Here is a 27508-nt window from a genome sequence, read left to right as displayed (position 1 = left end):
TTAAAAAGACTGATAACTAAATGAATGAGAAGCAGCTGATTTCCTTTTCATTGTTGTATTTTCCAAACAAACATATATAGAGAAAAAAGGCATGAATGAAAATGCAAGCATCATGGACTCTTTGGAGCACGTCTCCCTGTGCTAGATTTAAAAATTCATGGCCCCACTGAGCTCACGACTGATGAACAAAGACATCTGTAGCATTTTATTTCTGCTTTCTGAGCATCTGAGAATATTTGCAACTGACAAAGTCTCACGTGTAGGAGCGATTCCTGAGTGACGTTTATGATTAGAGAGAAAGGAGCTTCAAGTGAGTAGATGAAAGCAGGTTGACGGAAACCCGCCAAGCCTATTTGGCCCGTGGATACCCTGGTTAAGCGGGAGCTATGTATTAACAGATTCTGCAAAAGCCCAAAGGGAAGAGTATCCCTTAATAGGCCAGGATGCTGAGAGCCAGATCGTTTCCAGTCTCCACTCTGTCATAGCCTTAGCCTTTGCTATGTGGTTACTGAGGCTTACATTGATCTGTGTGCTGGCTGTTAAGATACCCAGGAGCCTTATAAACATTTAAACCATTAGCTACAATGGCAAAGTGCTGTCTGTTGCAAAAAGTAGGACCAGCACAGTTGGGTCATTAGCTGGGGGAAGTTTTGACTATAAAACTGGAAAACTGTGCTTGTAACAAAGATACCTTCCACTTCTGTCCCTTCCCACTTACCCCCAGTCGCCTCCCATTGAGGCAGAAACTAAAATCCCATGGGCATTCTTCCTGACTAGACCTGGCTTCCTTATGAACCTTCTCAGTTCAGGCAAGGTTCCTGATGATGTTTAGGTGGCACGTACTCCAGCTCACCCACCGTGGTGGAGCATGCCAGCCTAGAGGATCAAGAAGATGCAACAAAATCCATAACCCGAAGTTTGGAGGGAGATGCCAAGTTACTGTACCAGACAAACTCGTGGCAGACAGAACAAAACGTGGGCTGTGGGAAGAAGGTGGCGGTGAACTCGTGGCACTTGACATGGTGGACCTTTGCCTGTTTGATGGCGCCCCGGCGCTGATGCAAAGCAAAGAAGCCTTCTGTCTCAAATTCACTCATGTCCTTTGTGTCTACAGGAAGAGAATGGGGAAGAAGTGAAGTTCTGCTACAGGACTATTCCTATTCCATGTGGGTCAGGAGGGAGGGAGATGGGCAAGGGACCCAGGAAGACCAGCACTGAGTACCTGCAGTAACATTCCCGGTACTCATGTGGTGGGTACCACACTCAGCATCTTTCCTTCATTCTAAACCACAGATTCAACACAGGGTATATTAATAGAGGATGAAGGCCATGAAGCTGGATTCCTGTCTCAATCCTTTGCTCCTCTTTGAGTGGGCTGAGCTAGCATCTTCAAGTTTCAGAACCAGAGGTTAGAACTTTCAAGGTATCTATCAACCTCTCTTCATCACCGTCAATGATGATGATGACTCAGCCCGAAAAGGCAGGAAGTGGCAAAGGCTTTCCTGTCTGTCATTCTAGAGAATCACATGGTTATTGACAGCATTTTGGGAACAGCGTTTCAGAGGCGCCAGGATGCTTTATGGCTGGTTGTTGTAGATAGGCTGGGTAGACAGGAGGGAGCTAACCAGAATCTTGTGTGAGGGCAAAGGAACTTTGGGACATCGTGTCCTGGTTCCTGATGTCCACAGTGATCAGAAACACCAGCTACCAACCATATTTACCAATGTGGAAAAGGCCAGAAAATTAATAGCTCACTGAAGTTTGCTAGTGTCTAGCTAATCCTGTGCATTATCTAGTCATCAGCTTCAAAGCATCAGATCCAGTGTATTCATTTCACCCTGGGTTCATGAATACTGGTGAAAGTACTCTGGATAGTCACTGTTTACACTGCCCTATACCTGGATGACATCCTTCCAAAAGGTTGAAAAACTAAGAAAGTCAAATTTTGTGAATACTCATGATGCCCTTTCTCAAGCCCAGGTCCTCGGGAAACATTAAATCACAAGGCAGTCATGGTTAAATAGCGTGATGGACACTGAAACAGTAAAGAAATAAAAATAACCAGGCTATAGCAAAAATAACACGCAAATAAATGTATGAATAAACAAACAAGGATAATGAATTTAAATCCTAGAGCTATAATTTTATAATAGCTTGCAGATTCTTGGATTTCTTCTATTTTGTTACAAATACAAAAAACTGAGGTTTAGTTAAAATAGCAGGCTCATTCTATTTCACAAAGAATGAATAATATTCAAACTAAATTACTTCTCTTCTGGCTAAGCAGTGGGAGTAGCCTGACAATGCACCTGAGGAAAATTCTCTTCCAAGGTACCTTATTGTCCAACGCCTAACAGTGGCTAGGCTGCAAACACTCTAAGTAGACGAAGGAGGAACTGTGCGGGTAGAAACCTTCCCCAGGAATCCAGCCACACCCCAGGACAAACCGTAGGACTCAAGCCTTCTCTACAGTGGTCCATAGATCTGTTTTATGGCAACCCCAGACAAAGAGAATTTCCAGAAACCCTCTAACAGTCCCACAGATGGGACATAGTACTTTGCCTAACACTTTAAGGGTAGGTAATTTATGTCTTTTTACCTGGAACTAGGCTGGAAATAATAAATTGCGCTTGGTAAATGAGGGGTTAAATTAAGGGTCACTGAGTTAACCACCTTCTTTCACAAGCTCTGGTATAAATGTGCAGATCTATTTACAACTTGTGACTGCTATAGTAGGTCATTTGTTTATAACATGTGACTTGTTTCTATTTTGGTCCAGATGCAATAAAATAAAAACAAATATAAATATACTTTTAAATGCAGGGAATGGAAGTGAATTATTCTGGGGACTCTGTACAGTTCTTTTACTGTAAAAAATAAATATGTTTATATGTTTATTAAACATATTTTATGTATATATATCTAAACATATATGCTTATAAACCATAAATACATACAGTTTATATGTATGATTTGTACATTAGACTATAATACTATGTATTTTTTAAATATCAGGAATTTCCAGAAATGAATTTATACGCTGCTCTTTTCTGTGACTTCCTTTATCCTCTGTTTCAATCGTTATACAAAAGTAAATGTAGAAACATAGAATTCTTTAATTCTTTTGGCATTGACTATATTTATTTGAGCTCACTGATTGTTGTAATTTTTTTATACTAATGGATTCTAATATATTTATGTTATCTAACCTATCATTTGTTTGTAGTCACTCAAATCGCAAGTGACTACAAACAGCTTTGAGTAAACTGCTTTGCCGAATGTGCTAAAGAAACATGAGATGATTCCTCACTCTTGCGTGGCTAACAGTCATGTCAGGGATATGTGGACAGGCAAAGAACAGCTAACCTTAAGAGGCAATTGACGATGGTGTGGAACAGACTCAGAGATATGTGCACCCATATTTTTTAGGAGGTAGGAAAAGAAATGGCAAGGGAGACCAAGAAGAGGCAGCTGAAAAATTAAGATGAAACCTTGGACAATATCGCATCAGGCAAGTTAAAAAAAGAATGGAGTTTCCAGCATTGTCTGGCAGAGAAGTATCAAGGAGACTGAAGAGTAAGAAGCAGGAACTGCTTGTGAGAACTCACAGTCTTGGAGGAAGCCATTTTAGCAGATTGGTTGAATGAGAAGCCAGTCTTAGGGTCTAAGAATAGAAATAGAAGGGAAGAAACAGAAAGTGATAAATACAAAATACTTTTTAAAGGACTATGTCAGAGAAAGAAAAAAAAACCACTCATGGAGGTAAAAAGGTGAAGAAAAGAAGAGACGGTGTTCAAGATTGGGGAAGATGGATAATACAGCAAGTCTTGGCAATGAGGAAACTGCAGAGAGAAGGGGGAGTTGAGGATGTCAGAGGCAAAGTGTACTGTAGAGCAGGACAGCTGTCTCAGAGGCAGAGGAGCAGGAGGAGAAGGCGGGAGGAAGCAGCTGCACCCTAAAATGCAGAGACAGGCAGAAGATGGGGTCTCCACCAACTGTATTGGAGGCAAGGTGAACCTCCCAGAATCAGAGGAGAATGAGGCACCCCCAGAAACCATGGAGGATGGGGATGGCAGTAACAGCCATTGTGTGGAAATCAAAAAGAAAAGAAGGAAATTTGTAAGTGCCAAGGTGAGTCCAAGTGAACAGTTCAAGAAGCATTCGTTGCATCCTTCCTGCATGCCTCACCTGAAACCTGGCAACGAAGTTAAAGGAATAAATGAGAGGTGTTTTGACAGTGGCTGTCCTGAGGAGTTAAGAGTCAGAGGAAAAACGATCAATGTGGCAAATGTCAGAACAGAGATATGCACGGGATGCTACGGGACTACGGAAATGAGGAAACTATACCAGCTAAGGCAGGTGGAGGTAGGTGAAGGTGAGAAAGAGGGAAGGTGGACAAGAGAAGTCCTGGCAGAGATGTTTCTGTGCTGAATTCTGAAGGACAGATAACTCCTACTACTGTGTGGAAGAAGGTATGGTTGGGAAAAGCCAAAGGTGCTCTCTCTGGGTGGAAGGGAATGAGCAAAGCTATGGAGCTAAGGTTCCTCAGGGTGTGTGTGTGTGTGTGTTTGTGGGGTGGAGGGCGGGGGTCCAGAACTAGCTGGGCATTGCCAGAGTGCAGAGGGTGAAGCAGAAAAGATCAGCAGTCACTTCCAGAAGATGTGTAGGTTTCAGATCAGTTTGAACATTTTCCTGCAGACAATTAGAGATACTGGAATGCTGCAGCACTTGATGTGGTTGGATTGGAGCTTGACATCATTCCTTCTAGGACCACCATAGGAGAACGGATGGAAGATGGTAGGAGGTAGTAAGGATGTAATTACATAATAAAATGGAAAAAAATATTGACTAGACAACATGAACACAAATAATTGACTGATGCATTCATGGAAGGTGAAGGAAAAGGAGACAATAAAAATTACTTCTAGGTTTTGTGGAATGAGTCACTATATAATTAAGAGACAGTGAGTTACAAAATAACTAGGTTACTCATGAACATGGTAAATGTAATTTTCGACACTTTTTAATTTGGCCTCTTCAAATGTGTAAGTACAGGAAATCTAGTTGGAGAGGTCTGCTAAGACGCCAGACATAGAGTCTGAACCATAGGAATGTCATCTAATAGCATCTGTGTGTAATACACTCAGCTGAATGACTTTTTCTGGCAAAGCCATGGAGAATGAGAGGGGAGAATGCAAAGTTTGGAGATCAGAACATCCATGGGAAAGGGGGAACTAATGAGAATGAGGGGCTGACAAAGGCTTATCATGGGAAGGGAGGTAGGGAGTTAATGCCAGAAATGGGCTAACAAATGGGGTAAAGAGAAACTGGACTAAAGGCTAGTACTTACTGGTTAAGAAGGGCAGAATTGACAGGGGAGGAGGATGAGCTCCGGGAAAGCAAGTTCTGAGTGTGAGCCCCTGGAGGTGGAGAATTCCAAGTGATGATATATGGGGTGAAGGTTGGTTACTGAATGGATAGAGAAATGTAGAAAGGTGTGAAATAGAAAGGGGGGCATGGGACAGCCATGGAGAATTCTGAAGCCAAAAGAGTAATAATAGGAGAACAGAGGAAGAAGAGAAAAACTGATCCCTGCTCAAAACCCCAACACACGGGGATTTCAAAGAGAAAGAAGAAAGTAGTCTCTTATGGGAAGCTGAGCCTTTACTTCCCGGCGAGATAGAGGAGTTAAGGCTTCCATGGAAGAGAAACATGGGAGACATGATATTATCTCATGTTATCCAAATTTGAATTCCTGGTCCCCCATTCATTTTCCTCTTCTTTCCATATCTGCCACCACTGCCACTCCTACCAAACTTCCCAGTCTAGCTATTTTAAGAGATTCTCAACATTTTTTTCCCTTCCTTCAACTTACATATTTAAGGAGTTATTACTACTATTATTATTATTATTTGGAGACAGGGTCTTGTTCCGTTGCCCAGGCTGGAGTGCAGTGGCACTATCTTGGTTCACTATATCTGTGAAGTCATGGGCTCAAGTGATCCCCCTGTCTCAGCCTCCCAAGTAGCTGGGACTACAGGCATGTATCTCCACACACAGGTAATTCTAAATTTTTCTGTAGAGACAGGGTCACTCTACATTGCCCAGGCTGGTCTCAAACTCCTGGGCTCAAGTGATCCTCCTGCCTTGGCTCCCAAAGTGCTGGGATTACAGACATTAGCCATTGCTCTAAGCCTCATTTTTAAAGAATTATAAAACATCTCAACTGTGTACATATAACAGGCATTCTGGAGATGTTTCACCTGCACTACTGTGAAATCTTGCTATGGCTGTATTTTCTTATAGACCCTTCCCTCTATTTTATTCCTGTAGCCACACCCTTAGACCATATTTTTATCACCTTTCCATAACATAAGTGAAATTTTGTAGACTAATACTGTGTAATTCCTTCAGTAAGAGAAAGTACATTCTTCCCATTAGTGCAAAGCACAACCTAAGACTACACACTCCTCTGGCCCTCCAGCATCTGTCTCTGACTCTTCATTCTGGTTTCAGCAGGAGCCTGCTGGTCTACCTACGCTGTTCTCCCCAAAGCCCTCACCCATGGCATAGTCTTGCTCAAGCCTTCACGTTTTCCTCCTCAAGGCCATCCCTCTTCTTTAGAAAACTCAACTCATCCTACCCTCTAATGTGCGCACTGTGGAACTTTCTGAAACGAAGGCAACACACACAGATCTCTGGGTTAATCAGTATTTGTGTGGTTTAGACTATAATTTTATCTAATGGTTTAATCTGTGCCACCTCTTCAATCCGGGTTCATGTTCCCTGAGTAGAAGAACACGTTTTGCTTTTCTGAATCCTTCAGAAGATGATTTTTTATACTAATAATAAGCATTCTTTTTTTTGAATGCATGAACTTAATTTTGATTTTTTATTGCATTTTAGGTTTGGGGTACATGGGAAGAACATGCAAGATTGTTGATGAGCATTCTTAAAAGGAAGTGGCATCCTGTGCTCTCCTACTCGTCATCAACAATACATTTTCTAGCTAGGTTATTCCATAACTTTGATTTTTAAACTAGATATATATATATATAAATTAAGAGATGGAGTGTCAATTTGGGTCCAGATATTAAAAGTTTAAAATACTACAAAGTTTTATTTTTAAAACATTTCCTAGACTTATGTCATTATTGTTTGTGAAACAGCATTGTTTTTGCCCAACTGAATTTGCACTCTCATTCTAATAAAGTATTGAAGTTCCACAGGAATAGGAGGAATATCCATGGAATTGTTTTACAAAGCAGGGATCTTAAAATTATTTATAAAAATACCTGCATTCTGATGAAGGACCCTTTTTCTTTTCTTTTCTTTCTTTGCTTTTCTCTCCCTTCCTCCCTTCTTCGCTTTTTCTCTATCTTCTTCCTTCCCTCCCCTTTCCTCCTTGCTTTTTCTCTTTCTTCTTTCTTTTCCTTTCTATCCTTCCTTCCTTCCCTTCTTTTTTGACAGCATTTCACTCTATCATCCAGGCTGCAGTGCAGTGGCAAAATCACTGCTCACTGCAACCTCGACCCCTGGGCTCAGGCGCTCCTCCCACCTCAGCCTCAAAAGTAGCTGAGACTACAGGTATGCACCACCAACTCTGGCTAATTTTCGAATTTTTTTGTAGAGACTGGGTTTTGCCATGTTGCCCAGGCTGGTCTGGAACTCCTGAGCTCAGGTGATCTGCTTGCCTCGACCTCCAAAAGTACTGGGATTACAAACGTGAGCTGCCGTGACCAGACAGAACCCGTTTTTCAACTTACATTGGGTCATGCTTTAAACTAATGGGAGGAATATATTTCTTTATTCAAGGAATTAAACATCATTGGCATTATTATGTAGGTCAGTACTTTCACTTTTTATGCAAATCTGGTTATTCAAATATCCTGCAATCATTGTATCTCAGCCAACTCAAAAGTTATGCTATATGTACTATATATCTACAATTTCCAAGAAGAAAAAGAAATAAAATTTCAGAGTACATTTTTCCCTTCTCAGTAATTCTTTCTTTTTAAAAATTTTATTATAGAACATTTCAAATATATGTAAAAGTTGATCAAATACTATAATCAATTTTCAAGTATCAATCGTTCAGTTTCAGCAATTATTAATTGATGGCCACTCTCTTTCAATATACTCTGTCCATCTCACACCCCACGCCACTGGATTATTTTGAAGCAAAGCCATGGTATCCTATTATTTTATCTAAAATATTTTACTATACATCTGTAAAAGATTAGCACACCTTCAAAAAATCATAACCACAATATTGTTATCACGCCTAAAAGATGAATCACCACACCTCAATATCATCAAATATCTGGTGAGTGTAACTTTTCCATGATTAGCTCATAATGCTGTTTTCTCTGATGTGTGTGTTTGAATTTAGACCCGAGGAATTACATATGGTAAGCCAAAACTCAGAAAGCACCAAACATGTATAAAGTCAAACTAACTTCTTCTTGGTAGTAACACTAATTTAGGAAAAAATGAAATCAGTTTACCATCAGTAAGTTTACATGTCCATACTGGGGCTTAGGATTTTATAAGTAGGGGGATTTGATTCACACACTGCCCTGACAGCCTGTCTCAGCACATTGTACCGGGAAATTTGACTTCTGTGGCCAAAGTCCATATGTAACATGGAACCAAAAATCTTTAGCGATGTGTTTTCTCACCTTCTCTAGTTCCTAAAAGGACCTGAGGTGACTAACTTTAAGTACTAGCATTTTGTTACCAGTTTTATGGAACATATTTATCGACTTCTTACTTTGTATTCTATTGCTAGTACGGTAGCTTGTTACAGCGCATCATTTAAACATAGATAATGTGTACACACATCACCACACATGAACAGTCTTTTGTGTTTAGACTGACTTTCCAAACTAAAGACAGACGCTAAGAGCATTGGGCATATGGATTCACATCACTTAAAAACAAGTGCTGTGCATCTTTTGTATCTGTTTTCCTGGCCCAGTTAGCGTCTTTCAAGTCATGCGTGAGCACCTCTGAGAATTTTAAGACAATTCCGTGCTTCTGTTTTCTCCCGATTCTTTTCTATGATAATTGCAAAAGTAAAATAAGCCGCATTTGAAGGGAAGGCCACGTCCTCCTCACCCCCAAACAGAAAGAAGAAATGTCACTTGCCACTCATTTCCAGAAAGTATCTTGCATTCATGAGCATTCGGCCTTGAGGTTTCAGCTCTAACTGGTTGGGAGAAGGAGAGAAACATCAGTCAGAACGTGAAACGAGTCCTGGGTTCAATGACATCACTGGCTACTGACGATGGCGGGAGATTTCCAACACAGAATACAATCACTGTTCCTTTCCACTGTACTCACACTCATTGTCAGAAGGCTGTAGCAACCGTGACAGTCACGGTTCTTTTCTGAAAATGTCCCAGCAATTCACTCATTTTTATTTGGAGATAAAAACTTGCATAAGGAAGAAATAAAATCCTAAAACAGATTCTATGTGATTTTCTTGCCCTGTGATGTTGCTTATCTGAAGAACTGCCACAGGGTAGACCCAGATCTTCATCAAGATAAAAGAATCACGGGCACGGGGACTGGCTTCCTTGGGGAAAAAGTTCTTCTTTCGGAGGGAAACATAAATCCTGCCTCTTTGAGGCTGCCTCCAGACCCTGTCTTTCTTTCTACCTGGGATGCATGTCCAGGTTAATCAGGGCATTCAGTGGGGGTGGCTTTTCTCTTTCAGGAAGAGAGACAGTATGTATAGGAAAGTCTCAGATGGTCCACTGAAGAAAATTTTAATTACATTGTTCTGGGAAGGAATTTATAAATGCATATAATTAGATACTTCAGTGCTGTATTATTATGTAGAAGAGACCAGAATAAAGTGTCATTTTAAGGGTTGATGTAGGATCTCCGACAAAGTGACATAAGGAGAAGAAAAGACAAATCCAAGTTCAAGACAACCTAAGCACTGTCATTAATCTATTAAACCATCCCACTATGCCATTAACAGACCAAAAAGAATAAGAAGGAAGATGACTTGAAAGTCATTAGTGGTCATTACCATTATTGGTCCATCCCTTAGCCAGGTTAGCCAGAATAAGAAATAGCAAGTAATGCCCCGTGGAACTCAGGATTGAATTTGAATCATGGCTAAATAATTTTCTGGTTATGTGACCTTGTATAAATCACTAAGTTTTGGGAAACGTCTGAAAAACGAACACAATAGCAACGCCTATGTCATAGCATTACTGCGATGAGAATTTTAGGATAAAATAAGCTTGTACTGCTGTGACAACTGTAACTTTTCATGAGTTTCAACAGATTAATGAAAAGAAACGTGCTTTTGACATGGCGTGTGCACCATTGTTCTCTGGCTTGTGGAATACGGAGTAAAGAGAAAGGAAAAATGGAGATGGAGAAGCTGGGGGCAAGGGGCCCATTTCCAAATGGAATGACGAAAATCGTCACCGTGACCACGGAGTTGGCAATGTTCAGTATTTAGTAGTGATGAAGGAGATTAAACTAGTTAGCTGCTGGAGAGACAGCGTCCTCAGAAAGTCACATTCCAATACGTTTTGGGGAGTGAATGGGAGACAACCGTAAAAACTGCCACGACCTTGGGAAAAAAAGTGCGTCTCAATCTGGTGTTTAGAAACATGAAAGGCAAATTGGAGAAAATTATTTTCTTTAAAGAAATTAATGTTAAAAAAGCAGAATCCAATGGAAGGGAAAATATAAGTCCCAGACAACCTGTTGCCCCTTAAAATAAAATACAAGTAAATTAAGAAATAGCCTTAGGGGAAGAAAACCACCAAAGCTTAAAACTGCAAAAAGTGTGCTCGTTGGTTAAATGAGCATCTGAATAGTGCCATGGGCTTACGTCTGAATAATCTTAGAATGCAAAGGAAAGTCTGGTAAGAATGAAATTAGCAAAATCCTAGGCAAGAAATCATATGCAACTTGAAGAGATATAACTAGAACAGCAAGCTGCCTATCAGTGAAGACGACTTAACAAAAAGATACCTGTCCCCGACTTACCCTTTCATTAATTAAACTAGTTAGCTGCTGGAGAGACAGCATCCTCCATATGAATAGAATAATATTTTTAAAACGGGTGATTGATGACTCTTTTTAAAAAAAATTAGGTAGGCCAAATAAACTGGTTTTCCTCAGTTTCTCCCATTCCTACTTCTGTCTAATAAAATGATTAGGTTCACTGTCACTGCCGCCTCCCAGGTTCAAGCGGTTCTTCTGTCTCAGCCTCCCAAGTAGCTGGGATTACAGGCACCTGCCACCATGCCTGGCTAATTTTTGTATTTTTAGTAGATACAGGGTTTCGCCATGATGGCCAGGCTGGTCTTGAACCCCTGAACTCAAGTGAGCTGCCCGCCTCGGCTTTCCAAAGTGCAGGGATTACAGGCGTGAGTCATCATGCCCGGCCCCAGGAACCCTTTCCTCAAGCCTACACACAAGAGCTGAGTAGACACTGCTCAACCAAATTACCTGGATATATCTAAGCATGGGCATGGGCATGGGCATGGGCACAGGCATGGGCACCTTTGAAAAAAATCTCTAAAAATGAGTGACACAGCAAAGAGTTTTATACTTTCTTAAAAAGCACTAATTTTTTTAGGTCAAAAATACAAAACTGACACAAAAACCTAGTTTTTAGGCTTATATCATTCCCATTTGAAACCTGTGACTTGGAAATCTGGGAGGATTTCTTAAAATCTGAGTTCTTGAAAATATTTTCGGTGGATTTCTTAAAATCTGAGTTACAGAAAGTAAGGAGCAGAAAGTCAGGATTCTCTCTTTGGCACAGATGATATAAACATTTGAAAACATTTTCTGGATTTCAGATCATGTAAAAGCAGTTTCTTACCGATATATTTTCCTTTATTTTGTGCCCCAGAAATTTTCATTAGAATTTTTTTAATGCTTTCATTCTTTTAATCTTCCTTTTAATATTTGTAAATATTTGCTACCATAATCTAGGTTTTTTACAACTTGGAGTGCTGACATGAATTGTGTATAATGTACTTCTTAGTCAAAATAAGCTACGTGATTTTATGACAGCTGAAAAGAATTATAGAAACTGTCCAAGTATGGAGAGACAAGACTAAACATGAAATGGATCTTTGTTCTACCCTCTCACATTCTGATAGCTTTTTACTTTAAAAATGTATGGACAAAGTTTAATAAAATTAAGATATTGATATCTCAACATGTTCTGAGTCTATTGGGTTAAACAAGTAATTTCTAAGTTTAAAAGCATTTCTTCTGGCAGTTCTGCTGAAAAGAAAAAAAAACATATAAAATAAAAGCATGAGAATTGTCATTTGATAAATCTTGATTAAGTCTTACATGCATTCTTCCAAAACCGAAAAAGTGAATGAAACTGACAACTGGATTGACAGACAAAAACTCATCTCCCAATCGAGGGGAATTTGTGATAGTTCCAAGCCTGCTTTAATAGTTTTAAATAAATAACAATTTATCGTAGCCTAAGAGACTTTCTACATCTGTTTGATGTAGGCATCAAAGAGATCTGAAGATGTCAATGAATTCCACAGCCCATAAAGGATAACCATTGCCATTAGCAAATTGCCAGTAAGGAAGTGGCGGGGAGAGGCCAGTGTAATCACACTCCTTTAGATTGGCATGGGAGTTCTGAGCCAGTCACCTGCTACATGCTTAGGTACATACACTTGACCCAACATTACCCATATTTCTGTCTTCCCATTGTTCTTCCTGCACCTCTCAGCCAGCGAGTAGAGCTCCACGGTGGTTTCAGAGATGAGGTCTACATTTTTGCCTTTCACGATGATCTGCATGAGTCTTCCCTTGTTGATATGGGTATCAAAAGTGCTATCCCAGGGTGGGTACATGGTGGGCTTTTTCTGGACATACATCTGCCCGTTCTCTAGGAACAGAAGGGTATGTTCTCATTACTCCTTCAGCCAGGTCTGGAAAATAATTCAGTTCAATTCAACAGTAGCAGCTCCTCCCTCTGTCCTATAGAGTTCTGCTGGGCAGACAAAAGTAGCACAGAAACAATCGGACAATATGGGACAGAATGAGACAGTCCCCAGGTCTAGATGCAAGGTGATGCCTTGAACCTTATAGGTCCAATGTCGATAATTCAGACATCAATCTGCTCATGCCTTGGACTGGAAATCGTTACCGAAACACCAGGTGTCTGGGCTAGGTTCTGCTCCTCACTGCACGGAAAGCCGATGACTGAGATGACGAGAACTGCCAAGGAAGAAGGCTTTAACAGGGTGCAACAGTAGAGGAACGAGAGCTCAGTCTGAAATCCATCTTCCTGACCGACTAAAATTAGGGATTTATATAGCAGGGAAGAAATGTAACTTGGTCTGAGAAAACAGGAACAGGAGGGGTAAGGAAGCAACCGTGACGAGCCAGGGGCTGGTGCTTCAGTCTCTGGATGCCATGATCTAGTGAGTTTCAGTTCCCTAATACTTTTTGAGAGGCGTGAGGATCCTTTCCTGAAGAAGAAACTCAGATAAAACAAATCTAAGTTTTAAGCTTTAAGACCAGAAGGGTCCTTTTCTATAATTATTCAAAAACAACCGTCTATGGGACTATCGCTTTGCTTTCCAAGTGTTCTTTTCCCATTCAGCAGTTAGTTGATTTACTTTGGGTATAAACTCCTGAGCAGCAAACTTTAAAAATAAAAACATCGTCATGCCTTTGAGATCCTCCTTTGTTAATCTACAAAGTGTTGATCCTATGACTGAGTTACTTCACTGGCCTGGGTAAAACACAGTCATACAAAACTACCGTGTGTTCATCCGAAAGACACAGTGGCATTCATTAAGCACCTACTGAATGCTTCTTTAAGAAATATTTAAAAATATTTTCCATTTCACATAAATACACTCAGAGGCAATAACCTTTAAAGCATAATGAGCCATTATTTCCTTCTCTAATTCTTGGGTGAAGATACATTTTACATGCACCATGCACCTTCAGCAAAAGCTGATGAACAACTTGGAGAGGTGGTGCTGGTTTTCACCCATGGAGCCAGCGAGGCTGACGCAGAGTGCAAGCTGCAAGTGAGGAAAGGCAGGTGGGCAGGCGGGCAGGCGGGCGGGCAGGCGGGCGGGCGGGCAGGCGGGCGGGCGGGCAGGCGGGTAGGCAAGCGGGCAGGCAGGCGGGCGGGCGGGCAGGAGCCCTGGAAATGCTAAGAATCTGCGGACGGGAAGGTTGGTTTAGGGGAAACCTCCCTAAAGCTACTCAGTGACTGGCAAAGAGTTTACTAATTAACAATCCTGTCTTTCATGCACATTGGATTTTCTCTGGTATTTATTCTTTAATCATTTCAGAAGCAGACACCTACATTTGAGTGTTTGTTTCTTGTGATATAAGCACATTAAGTGGCAGATTTAACAGTTCAGAGATGTCGATTAAGCAAAAGGGGAAAATCCACTTAAAGCCAGGAAAGAAAGCCTTTCTGACTTTCGAGGGCCCCTCTATCCGACATACGAAGCTAAACAGAGCAGGTGTTCAGCATTTGTTAAATTAATATTTATTGAAACTCAAATGTTAGGTAAACTCGGCTAGGAAAGATATAAACCAGGAGACTACTAAAGGTGGAATAGAAAGGGGAAATTTTTTATGGGTTGGTTAAAAAAATTTGGACTGGCGATCAGGCTTCTTAGAAACCACTGGCAGTATCCATGATTGTGGTCACATTTTACTTCCACGGACCTGAAGCTTCCCTTTCAGATAATTCCTCTTGACTATAACCATTCTCTGTGCCTGGAGAAAAGAGCCAAGGATCCCCAGAGAAGGGGCAAAAATCCGTGAAGCAAGGTATTTCTTACATTTTCATTCACCACGTTGTAATCACACATAGGATCCCATCTATCTAGAATGTTACCATTTTCAGTGACTCACGGCCCCATAGCCCTGTGGCCTGTTTGTCCCTGTTCTGTTGGCTTAGTGTGGAAAACACAGCCTTATACCTCAAGAAATGAAATGTATTTAAATTCTGTAGAAGTAAATATTGAATGATAATATTCAGAGTGACTTCTTTTCAGAACAAACCCCAAAGAAAATCAAAAGCAAAAATTTCTAAACTCCCTCCCACTCCACAGGCTAATATTCAGGAAAACCAGTTTCCTTCTTTGACAAGGTCTCTTGATCCACATGGCTGATTAGACCAAGTTCAAAGGCAAGGGCAAAAGCAAAAGAAGGGGGGAAAGAGTGCCCTCAGGAGGCAAATGTCAGGGAGACCTGAGATGGTAAAGAGAACTGGATCCAAGAGACCCATTAAGTCAAAAGCGGCTTTGAAAAACTCAGACATTTTACACTTCAAAGACGTCTGTGATATTTGAAAGGTTTTAGGTTGGGAGCAAGTGGCATTCACGCTTTTAACTAAACAGGAGAGAACTGTGGGCAGAAAGGAAATCAAGATGATTCAGACAGTCTCCCCGGCTTTGATGTGTTCAGAGTGGCTGGAAGGATGGTCAGCTGTGAAGCAAAAAGTCTTCTGGTTGGGGGTGCAAAATAGTAGGTTTGGGAACCCCAGAATCTGAATTGTGAGCATCTAGCAGGAGGTTCCCCACATCTGCGTCGGTTTCTTCCTGCATCTGCAAATGTCCCCGTTCACAGGCCTTTGCGGGACAACTTTATAAAATAACACACTTCACTGCCCACAGTCCCTCTCTTTCCGTTAACTGCTTTTTGTTCCTTCATTGCCTGTTTATATTTTTGTTTACTGCCACTTTCTTCTCCAAGAGTAGATGCTCTAAGAGGAAGGCAGTCTTCCCGAGTTCCTTCATCTTGTTAGGCTGATGTTTTCCCTCTATGCTCTGGCCCCAGTACTCTTGCACCGGTCTCCCCACAAACACTTTTGTGTAAGTGAAGTGTGACGACTTCCAGTTACCACAAACCTGCATCCACTGTCATCAAAGTGTCTGCTAAGGTCAGAATGCACGTGGGAAACCAAGAAAGGGTGTGCAGCCAGGAGACTTGTGGGACATCATCTCCCTCCTGCTTTTCCTTTGGAAATCCACGACAAACTCACACTGCAGAGATGAGGATCTCAGAGAGTGGAAGCCGGGTGTCGTGACCACAGAGTGATTCCCTACATGTAAGACTGTTGGAACGGAACGTTCTGAACCCACAAATGGGACGTTGGGTGGCTGTCCCACTCCCCCGGACCCGGCTCGAGCTGCCTGTAAATATTTTAAACTTAATGAAACATCACTATTCTGTTATTCAGCCAAGACCTTAGTAAGTGCAAAAGTCTGTGTTCTGAAATTTGGACTCTACTGGCTAATTACAGATGCTTTGCAATGTCCACTGCAGCTTGGTTAAAGCAGCAGTAAGCAGACTTCAGAGTTGGCCGGGAGATGATGCAGTCTTCATCTACCTAGACTTATTTAAAGTAACCAGGCTTAACCACATAGGGCCATGTTCTACTTCAGCCCATTAGAGTTCCTTCCTATTAACTCCTTACGTAATTTCCTCAACCCAATTTTCTCTTTTCTATAAGTGGGAAAAATAACACAGCGAAATACAGCCACCTGTGGGCCATCGGGTCCTGGTTTAGAGTCCGTCGTGAAATGTGTGTCCTCAAGGAAGTCCTTAGCTTTGTTGGGCCTAGTGTCCTTAATGGTAGGATTTGGTTAGACCAGATGATGTCAAATGTCCTTAGACCTTGCTTCATACGTAGCTCATAGCAGGATTCTCCTCCTCCTCCCCTGCTTTGAAAACCCACTCAAGCTTACCTGATTCGACGTACTCTTTGACGAGCACAGCACAGTAAGGGTTAACGGCCTCGCCCTGACAAGACTGGCAGGACCCGCAGTCAAAGTTGGACAAGCCAATCCGAAGAAATGGCGACATGGTTGCACCCTGGAAAACGACAAAAGACAAACGCTGCTTGGGGCTATGAGAGATATTATTTTTGGTGTCCCATGTCCACTTAGCCAGTGCTTTATCGTGGACAGCCAGAACCTCCAATGGGTCCACTATCCATCTGAACGAATGCTTTCACTTCCCCTTCTGCAGAGGACACTGCTGGACTCACCCCAAACCACACACTGACTTGCCGAGGGGAGCGGCTTTCTGGAAGTCTGCACTCAACCTCGTTAGTGTGAATGAACTCAAGAGTTAATTCTACTAAACCTAATGGAGCGAGGCCTAGTCGTGGCAGAGTAAGGCAAAAGTTTTCCAGCGTTTTATGTCTTCTGTTATTCAAGTAGATGCCCAGGAAACAGCACACAGTGATCGGAAAATGAGTTTATAAAGAGCGAGTCTATTTTAGTCACACTAGTTAAATATGACACCGCAAAATTCTTACATGGTCTATTTATGTGTGTAATGGGATTGGCCCAAGGCATTCAGCAGCTGATCGTTATTTACTTTGGACATTTTCAAGAGAGTCTGCTTTCTTCAGTTACACACACACACACACACACACATGCACACACACATGTACACACACGCACACACATGCACACACGCACACACATGCACACACACGGACACACATGCACACACACATGCACACACAGCCTTTGAACATAAACCACGCAGAAAACTCCAAACTCATTGACTACTATAGAATAGGGCTTTATCATCTAAGCGTGAACAAAATACTAGATAAAAGCCCCAAAATCAGTATGTACATTTTTCAAGAGGTTTAGATGAAAGTTCCCAAAGCACTGGCTACAAATCCAGAGATCTAGTCTAATTCTTCAACTACTGCTCCATTGTTGAACATTGTTGAATGTTATGTGAACTAAATACCTTTTCTCTTTTACCTCCTTTCCCGAGGGCCCATTAATCTGAAATCATCATCTGATATTCAGCGAAAAAGTTACTTCCGTAATCCCTCTCTCTTCTTGACCATTTTATACTCATATTTTTTCCCAGGCTTTCATAAGTAAGCCAAAGAAACAAAGCATTGGTTGCCTTTTCTGCCTTGAAAGAAAGAAAACTATTTGAAATAATAAAAACCTGGTAACGTAACTGGAAACCCTGGACCTGTAATATTATCTAGAGAACCCGTAAGGGATCTCCAGTCTGCTGAACGCCAGTGTTCTTTGGCTTTTGACAGGTGCTGTTAATTTCACAGATATTAATGGAGTCCTACTTTCCTGCAGAGTTTGGAAAGTTTATCTAAAGGAGACTGTTGTGTAAACATCATGATTTGCTGGGTTCTGTTATTTATCACCCTGCTGAATTAGCAGGTAGATGACGGAAACGTTTGTCTTTACGGGGTCCCCTTGGCCCTATGAGTTTAGAATTCCCATGCAGGAGTGGGACTAACAGCTGTGAGTTCTCCGGAGAGAGTTTCTTTAAGAATCCCTTGCTTCCTGGGCCACTTGGGTCTTTTAGACAAAACTTCATTTCTCCACAAATCAGGAAAAAGTCACTGAGAATCATCTTGAGTTATGGAAGTTTTGCCACGTAGGGACTTTTTGAAGATTTCCTTAATTCTGTTTGGGTCTGGAGGGATCGCTGACTCATGAAACCTGAGTTTTGTTTTTTTTTTTTGAGACGGAGTTTCGCTCTTGTTACCCAGGCTGGAGTGCAATGGCGCCACCTCGGCTCACCGCAACCTCTGCCTCCTGGGTTCAAGGCAATTCTCCTGCCTCAGCCTCCTGAGTAGCTGGGATTACAGGCCCACGCCACCATGCCCAGCAAATTTTTTGTATTTTTAGTAGAGACGGGGTTTCGCCATGTTGACGAGGTTGGTCTCAATCTCTTGACCTCGTGATCCACCCACCTCAGCCTCCCGAAGTGCTGGGATTACAGGTTTGAGCCACCGAGCCCAGCTGAAACCTGAGTTAAAGCACTCTGGCCTTTCCTGGGGTTGCTCCGCTCCGCTATTCCCAGGTTAGCTTTCTAATCAGGCAACAGCAGCCCAGCAGGTATCTGGGAAATGCTGTCTCAGGAAGAGATAGAAACCTCCGGGGTGACCAGGGCTTTCACTACAGCAAGGAAGAGAGCTGGGGGCAAAACCCTTTCTCCTCCTGAAGGTCTTGCCTAGACAATGATTTTTTACTTAATAAGCAATGCAGATGATATGGCCCTTTCGTCAGATTCACGGGCAGTATTCTGTTACTTCTAAGCCTTTTGATTATTTGTCCAACACAAGTACGTTCTGTGTGACAACCAAGTCAGTACCCCTCTTTCTAAAGGTCTGGTTGCAGTGACATGATCTGACATATACTTGACATCTAGAAGACAGAATTGGTATTTCTGCGGTAAGCTTCACACATCATTGAATAGAACCTCAAGCTCAGGAGTGAGTTTTTCAGGCAGATGGCAGCATTTTACACCTGAACTACACAGCATGCTTTTCTCCATGTAGCTCAGAAAGTTTTCAGGTGATCATAATGAAAAAAGAAGAAGACACGCAAAGTTAGTAAAAAGTCTCTCAATATTTCCACCAATAAAAAGTTATTTTGATCTATTTTCCGTCATCTTTTAAAATCAGCAATTTTGTGTTTTTCACTACATGCTGTGATCATCCCGTGGGCATGGAATTATATTTGGCTTTTTAATTTAACATTTTACTATAAAATTTTTTCAAGTTTCTTTGACATCTCTGCAGGTCATTCTTGCATGACAGTCTACCATCCGTAGCTCTACGATCTGTTTCCTAAAGTCTACAGCTACCTGTTTAGTCTGCTTCCAACTCTTACACACTAGAAATAATGCATCTTTAAGATAGCACTTTTTTTTTTAACAATCTTTCCCAGATTTAGGGATACTGCATCAGACTGGATCACCAGAGTATTACAATTTTATTAATCAAATGTTATTCCTATTGGTAAGGTCTTATACATGTAAGGAAAATAACCAAACTTAAAGATAAAGACCTACCTGGGAAATAGCAATGGTTGGTGCAACAGAAATAAGTTAACGTCATTCTTACATAAGGGTATACACATTTGTAAGAAAAGCACTGTTTACGACCCAAGAAAAGAAATCGCAAAGGCACAAACTATAGGAGACACAAAAACATAGTTGCAACTAATTGTGGAAAAACGTTCAGCCATGTGAGCAATGAAAGACATTCCAAAGGAGATACTATGAACTGCATTTATAGGACATTCTTGAAAAGCCAAAACAGTATGAAGAAAAACGTCAGTGGCTGCCAGGAGTTGGAGCGGGGGGAGCATCAGAATGAGCCAGTGTTGAACTGTCCTTCAGCTTGATTGTTCTAGTAGTCACAGAAGTCTAGACTTAAATTCCTGCAGCTGTACACCAAAGCCAACAGTGAACTTCACTGTATGACAATTTAAAAACCACAAGAAAAGATATACATGCAATTGGCATTTTAAGGCATGGATTATAAAGTAAAAAGAATATATATGAAAAAGCTGCATAAATTAAAATCTTAATCAAAAGTGGCCTCAAATTACTAAAGGGAAATGATCAGATCCTTTAAAAAATTTAAATAGCGTTGGCTCTGTGGTATTTAAGCTCTTTTGAATATTTACAGTTAGGCAAACACAGCTGTGAAAAAATAACATTAGAAATTAATAATGCATTTTCTTTGAGGCTAAATTAACATTTAAGTCTTAATTTAAATGTAAAAAGTGTTATAATATTTAAAATATATAATAAAATAAGCCGGGCATCTGGCTTATGCCTGTAATCTCAGCACTCTGGGAGGCTGAGGTGAGCAAATCAGGGAGATCAGGAGTTCGACACCATCCTGGCCAACATGGTGAAACCCTCTCTCTACAAAAAAACAAAAATTAGCTGGGCATGGTGGGGGGCGCCTGTAATCCCAGCTACTCTGGAGGCTGAAGTAGGAGAATTGCTTAAACCTGGGAAGCAGAGGTTGCAGGGAGCCAAGATCACGCAACTGCACTCCAGCCTGGATGACAGAGCAAGACTCAGTCTCAAAAAAAAAAAAAAGAAAAAAGAAAAAAAAGTATATAATAAAAACAGTAATATGTTTTTGCCTATGCAATTATCAAATTTTTGAAATACCCAGTGTTGGTAAGGACAAAATGAGTCATACACTTTGATACAATGCTGCTGGGGATGTAAATTATCAGAGTCTGTTAAAACAGACACACATGTATGTGTAAGTACATATTTGTGTGTGTATATGTATGTATCCATGTGTATGTAAAAATACGTGTATCTATCTGTCTATATGAAGAGCCAAGAAGATATGTAATGTATATACAAGAAAGAAATTAACAAACGATTTTTGTGGGTTGCTTTTTTGTGTTCACAGACGGCAGGGAGAAGGGGGATTTCCCTGGGTGTTAAAATGGAAAGGCGAGTTTCTGTATGCAAAAATGCAAGTGCTGGAATAGCAAGCCTCAGGACTAAGCTTGTGTGATCTGTCCTGTGCTCTGCAAATTTCACTTGGTCTCATCTTCACTATCCGTCCCGCATGTGATCTGAGAGACCAAGACAGTTGCCCCTTCATCAACTAACATGAGCTCTAAGGTTCTAGAAACAAAAGTCACCCAGGGGTGGAGGGTCCAGGGCTTGGCTGTCATCACAGCCTCCTAAATTCCCACAGCTACAGGAAGAAACACACCCTTGTTAGGAGTAATCAGGTGAAGGGTGAGACCCTTCCTAACTGATTTACAACCCAGACCCCTGCAACTCTTATTAGACAGGGGACCATCCTTCCAGGCATTCTCTCCTGATAGGCAACAGCAGACATCAAGCTGGTTTCAGCAGCTTACAGACGCTGCATACAGATTGTCATTGTGTCTGACAATTTGCCTTTTGACATAAAGAGCCAAATTTAGCACCTCATTTTAATGTTCAAACTCTGCCCCAAAGTGAACATGGGATGTATGTTATGTTTATGTTTAGGCATGGCACATGCACTTAACTCTCCTCACAAATAGGTATGGCTTTTCCCTAAAACTTTCTGAACATATCTCACTCTATTGTGTAATATGGACCGTGGGAGGCAGAAAACCAGCCCGCACTTTCCCTCTCTGAAGAGAGAGCACCTTTGGTACACTCTTCACAGTTTGCAAACTGATACTGCCAATAACGCTCTTTTCTACTGTTCAGCCATCCTGGTGGTGTTTGTGTAATACGTGGCAGTCTCATACTTGATGACAACAATCTGGGTCACACATTCGTCTCTCTCCTGGATATCTCCAAGGGGAACCCCAACTCACTAGGTCCCATACGTAACTCCCTACCTTTCCTTTCAGACTTGCCTCTTCTTTCATTTTGCCAGCTCAGCTTCCTGCTATGATGCTCAGCCTCACCCGCTGCTTCGACTTCCCCTCGTGTCCCACAACACACCTGCTTCATCTCCTGCTCCACCCATTCTGCATCACCTCTCTTGTGACTCACGGCAGCATCTTACCCTGCCTCCTCTGTCCAGCCTTGGTCACCTCTCCATCTCCATCAAATCTCCATGCTTTAGCCTGAGTGATCTTAGGGTCTTGCAAAACTGCTGCTGTTTCTCCAATGTGCCATATGTTTCTCAGCTTCAGACATCTAGTAAAGCTACATACTCTCCCTGGAATGCCTCCCTATTTCACTCCATCGTCCCTGCCTCCTGCTTCCTCATCTTTCGAGTTCCTGTTCAGTCTCTAGCTCCTCTTTGAAGCCTTCCTTCCCCGCACTGCCCCGATGGCCCTCCCATCAACACATCTCAATGGGAAGTTCTTGGCCCCGGCTCCTGCAGTTCTCAGTGCCCTGCTGGACAGCACCTGTCATACTGATTTGCGTCACACCTGCCATTTCTCAAGTCTGAGTGGGGTTGATCCTGCAGCTCCAGCTCTCAGCCCTCTAACATGCGGACTTAGTAGAGCCCCACCAGGGTGTCCCCTACTTAATTCTTGAGATGTCATATACACTCAGAAGAGGGGTTCAACTCCAACTACAGAAGTCTCTCTGCTCTCATCTGCAATACAATTAGCAAGAACTCCTCAGAACAAGTGCATGTGGGTGCCTTACTTCCCTCATCCCCAGTGACAATAAATGATTTCCCTCTGTGATCACATTCCTTTGGAGATGTGGTCAGCTTGTGGGATAGGGGAAGAAACAGCCCCAGTGCCCACACTACCATATTTCCCTAGAATGTGCAATTAGGTTTATGGGTTCACGTCTGTTTTCCTCAACAATTCCAAGGGAAGGGGCTATGTCTTCATCATCTATGATCCTCCAGAGCTAACCCCCCTTTCAGATACATGCTAGAGACTCAGCATTTTTGCTTAGGGAGTTTGTTTTCAAAAGCAACATTTTACCAAATCTCTTCATCTCATGCATTTGTTTTACCTGCAAGGGTATACTGTATACTATGGTCAAATTAAGTGACAGAAAATTACAGAGGGAGTCAAGAGCAAATGAAGCAGCCCGGCACGTGTTACAGGCAAGAGATCAATGCCCTATTGCACGGAACTGCTGGAGTTATTTAAACGCTCTAAGCCTGCTGTCTCATTTGGAAATCACTGACGCCACCATTACTCATCTCAAAGGGCCATGAGGATTAAATGGGCAAATACACACTAGGTGCTTAGAATGGGGCTGGCTCAACCAAACGCTCAATAAATGTTAGTTATTATTATTATTACAACTCTGATATATTTTCTAATGTGCCTTTCTGATTTTATTGGTGTAGACCAAAAAGAGCAGGAGGAAAGCAGAAATAGTCTTTTAGAAGTATATCTTGGCTAAATTATGTGACCTTCCTCTGCACTGTGCGACAGAGCTCCCATAAAACCCTCCATCTATCTCCTGCAGAGCACTTACTACCCTCTGAGGTCCTCATCTGGATGTGGCCATCATCATGATAGGTATCAGGTATGTTCATCCAATCTCCCACGTTTTTGCTATCCCAGCTGCAAAACACCGTCATGATATGTACTTTATTTATTATTTTTGAGACAGCGTTTTGCTCTGTTGCCCAGGTGCGAGTGCAATGGTGTGATCTCAGCTCACTCCAACCTCTGCCTCCTGGGTTCAAGTGATTCTCCTGCCTCAGCCTCCCAAGTAGCTGGGGTTATGGACACGCACCACCACATCCAGCTAATTTTTAGTAGAGACAGGGTTTCACCATGTTGCCAAGCTGGTCTTAAACTCCTGACCTCAGGTGATCCGCCCTCCTCAGCCTCTCAAAGTGCTGGGATTACAAAGTGTTTCACCATGTTGGCCAGGTGGTCTTGAACTCCTGACCTCAGGTGATCTGTCCACCTCGCCTCCCAAAGTGCTGGGATTACAGTCATGAGCCACCATGCCTGGTTGATATGTACTTTAAATCAGCAAAGGATTTTTACTCTTAAAGGCTCACTATTTGAATGATCTCATTTGTCTTTGGTAAGTAGCTTTGATGCACGTACATGATTGAGTCTAATTGCTTAGTGCTTTAGGTCGCACACTGCTGAGTACTGAACTGAGATTTCTGGTCTTTTGATTCTCACCTATTTATCTAGGCTGATTCACCCTCCACAATTCAAATCCCCAGAATGCTTTTAGAGTGATGCTGAGGATGTCCACATAACTGAACCTGATGGGGACAGATTCCATAGAAATAGAAAGCTATAGAAGCGTAAGCAATAAAAGTGTAATATACTCTCATCAACTGAAAAAATATCAATAGTAAATTTGGGAATGGGAAACAATCAGTAAGTATGGGCCAGGCACAGTGGCTTATGCCTGTAATCCCAGAACTTTGGGAGACTGAGGCGGGAGGATCCCTTGAGCCTAGGAGTTTGAGACCAGTCTCAGCAACAAAATAATGCCCCAGCTCTAGTTTTTTGTTTTTGTTTTTTTAATTAGCTGGGCATGGTGGCACACACCTATAGTTCCAGCTACTTGGGAGGCTGAGGTGGAAGGATCGTTTGAGCCCAGGGGGTCGAGGCTGCAGTGAGCTGTGATCACCCAGGCTGCTGCACCACTGCACACTAGCCTGGGCGACAGAGCATGACTCTTCTCAAAATGATGACAATCGGGCCGGGCGTGGTGGCTCACACCTGTAATCGCAGCACTTTGGGAGGCCGAGGCGGGTGGATCACAAGGTCAAGAGATCCAGACCATCCTGGTCAACATGGTAAAACCCCGTCTCTACTAAAAATACAAAAAATTAGCTGGGCACGGTGGCGCGTGCCTGTAATCCCAGCTATTCAGGAGGCTGAGGCAGGAGAATTGCCTGAACCCAGGAGGCGGAGGTTGCGGTGAGCCAAGATCGCGCCATTGCACTCCAGCCTGGGTAACAAGAGCAAAACTCCGTCTCAAAACAAAAAATGATGATGATCATAACAATAACAAAGTATGAATTGAAGATAATATTTTAAAATAATCCCTACAATACACAATGACAAAGGAAACCGAAACCTAACAGTCAACCATCAGTCAGAACTAGATAGGAAGGAGGCTTCCCTCCTGTCTGCCAGCATTAACAATACTCCTTACTTTCCCGCCAAAATCAACAATAATGTTGAAGAAACCTTGAAATACAGACAATAAAGCACCTGGAATGACATTATGAATCTGCTGACACCAATTTTAACAGGTTACATGAAAAGACAGTCCCAATGAGGCATAGCCCTGGTCAAGTTACACTGTTGAGAAAGCTGTCCCAGTCTTTGCTGAGTTAAAGTGTCATTCCTAACCTGTTATTTAAAAGCCTCTATGTATTGGGTTCAAGCCGCCTTCTTCACACAGCACGACTCTCGGTGGAGTCCCAGCCTGCCTGGTCTGCTCTTGGCTTGCTGAAGGGTCCCTCAGTATGTCTCCATGGCTCTGTTCACACCATTCCTCTGTTTCTAAGCTTTGTCCTATCCATCTGAGCACAACTGCCATCTTTCAAAATCTTGCTCATCCTTCATGAGATCCTTAAAAAGTCCTGTGAGATAGAGTGGGTATTACTAGTTACTCACCTAATGATGTTAAAAGTAATCATCCCATTAATCATCGTAATGAACTCTCATAGACACTATGACTTATCTCTGTAAACCCTTCCAGTGGCTGTCAGGATAACAATTATTGTACTTATCTCCATCATATCAATTGATAGATTTTACAGCTGGGGCTCGGCAAGTTTGGGTGACTCATCTATGGTTACAAAGCACTTGGTGTACCTAAATTCAAACACAGGACTCAGATTTCAGTCCCTTTCTGTACGTCCTACCACCTGCCAGATCTAGCGTCTTCAGCAGTATTCCAAGCACATGTCTGCCATGCTTCCTCCTTATCTACTTCTCACTTTTGCTTTTCTTCTTCCAGAAGCCATGGAATTAATTTGATCTGATGGGGACAGGTACGGGTAGACTTTCTTCTAGATGTGAAGGGCCCCCTCTTATAGGACAGAGCTCCCACCAAAGTGATATACAAATAAAATGTCCTCTGATGTTGAATATGAATGTTTCCCCTCAGCTCAGGGTGCTGCTGCCAGTACTGAAGTGAAGAAGGGAGAAAGTGGGTGAGGAGGGGGAGGGTGGTGAGGCAGGTGGGTGAGGAGGGGGAGGGCGGTGGGGCAGGTGGGATAGGAGGAAGAGGGCGGTGAGGCAGGTGGGTGAGGAGGGGGAGGGCGGTGGGGCAGGTGGGGGAGGAGGAAGAGGGCGGTGAGGCAGGTGGGTGAGGAGGGGGAGGGCGATGGGGCAGGTGGGGGAGGAGGGCGGTGGGGCAGGTGTGTGAGGAGGGGGAGGGCGGTGGGGCAGGTGGGTGAGGAGGAAGAGGGCAGTGAGGCAGGTGGGTGAGGAGGGGGAGGGCGGTGGGGCAGGTGGGTGAGGAGGGGGAGGGTGGTGGGGCAGGTGTGTGAGGAGGGGGAGGGTGGTGGGGCAGGTGGGTGAGGAGGAAGAGGGCAGTGAGGCAGGTGGGTGAGGAGGGGGAGGGCGGTGGGGCAGGTGGGGGAGGAGGGGGAGGGTGGTGGGGCAGGTGGGTGAGGAGGGGAAGGGTGGTGGGGCAGGTGGGGGAGGAGGACGGTGGGGCAGGTGTGTGAGGCGGGCAGAGGGCGGTGGGGCAGGTGGGGGAGGAGGGAGGAGGGCAGTAGGGCAGGTGGGTGAGGAGGGGGAGGGCGTTGGGGCAGGTGGGGGAGGAGGGAGGAGGGAGAAGGGAGGAGGGGTGGGGTGGGTAGGGGAGGAGGGGGAGGGTGGTGGGGCAGGTGAGGGAGGAGGGGAGGGCGGTGGGGCAGGTGTGTGAGGCGGGCAGAGGGCGTTGGGGCAGGTGGGGGAGGAGGGAGGAGGGTGGTGGGGTGGGTGGGGGGGTGGTGGGGCAGGTGGGTGAGGAGGGGGAGGGCGGTGGGGCAGGTGGGGGAGGGGGGAGGAGGGAGGAGGGAGGAGGGGGTGGGGTGGGTGGGGGAGGAGGGAGGAGGGTGGTGGGGCAGGTGAGGGAGGAGGGGGAGGGCGGTGGGGCAGGTGTGTGAGTCTCACCAAGTCTGGACCCTCGGGCCCCAGCTGGCCCTCCTCCCTCTGCACTTCTAGTCCCTGTGAGGTGCCTCCTGGCTGTGGTGGGCTCTTGCTCAGGTAGGACACAGCCTTGCCGTCCACCATGGAGTTCAGCCAGTCATAGAAACAGTGTCTGGAAGGGGGTTAGGCTTTCC

At 43.3% G+C, this 27508-nt stretch overlaps 1 protein-coding gene across 10 annotated transcripts in view; it reads right to left on the bottom strand.

Moving 5' to 3' along the window:
• PRKCQ (protein kinase C theta) overlaps nucleotides 1-27508 on the bottom strand; it is a 139134-nt gene that overhangs the window by 63906 nt on the left and 47720 nt on the right. For 7 of the 10 annotated variants that reach the window (XM_035306710.3, XM_035306707.3, XM_035306711.3 and 4 more), the window contains exons 2-5: nucleotides 16743-16869; nucleotides 12705-12904; nucleotides 9151-9211; nucleotides 946-1108 (exon numbers count right to left, since the gene is read on the bottom strand). In XM_035306710.3, coding sequence (XP_035162601.1) covers nucleotides 946-1108; nucleotides 9151-9211; nucleotides 12705-12904; nucleotides 16743-16860 — 542 coding nt within the window. In that variant the 5' untranslated portion in view covers nucleotides 16861-16869. Of the gene's footprint in view, nucleotides 1-945; nucleotides 1109-9150; nucleotides 9212-12704; nucleotides 12905-16742; nucleotides 16870-17044; nucleotides 17236-27508 lie in introns of those variants that run through there. The other 3 variants (XM_035306706.3, XM_078329354.1, XM_035306709.3) reach the window with 2 other exon arrangements.

Source organism: Callithrix jacchus, chromosome 7 (genome assembly GCF_049354715.1).
Source record: "Callithrix jacchus isolate 240 chromosome 7, calJac240_pri, whole genome shotgun sequence".
NCBI classification, from domain to species: domain Eukaryota; kingdom Metazoa; phylum Chordata; class Mammalia; order Primates; family Cebidae; genus Callithrix; species Callithrix jacchus.
The sequence above is the reverse complement of the archived record's forward strand: the minus strand, read 5'-3'. Positions and strand labels throughout refer to the sequence as shown.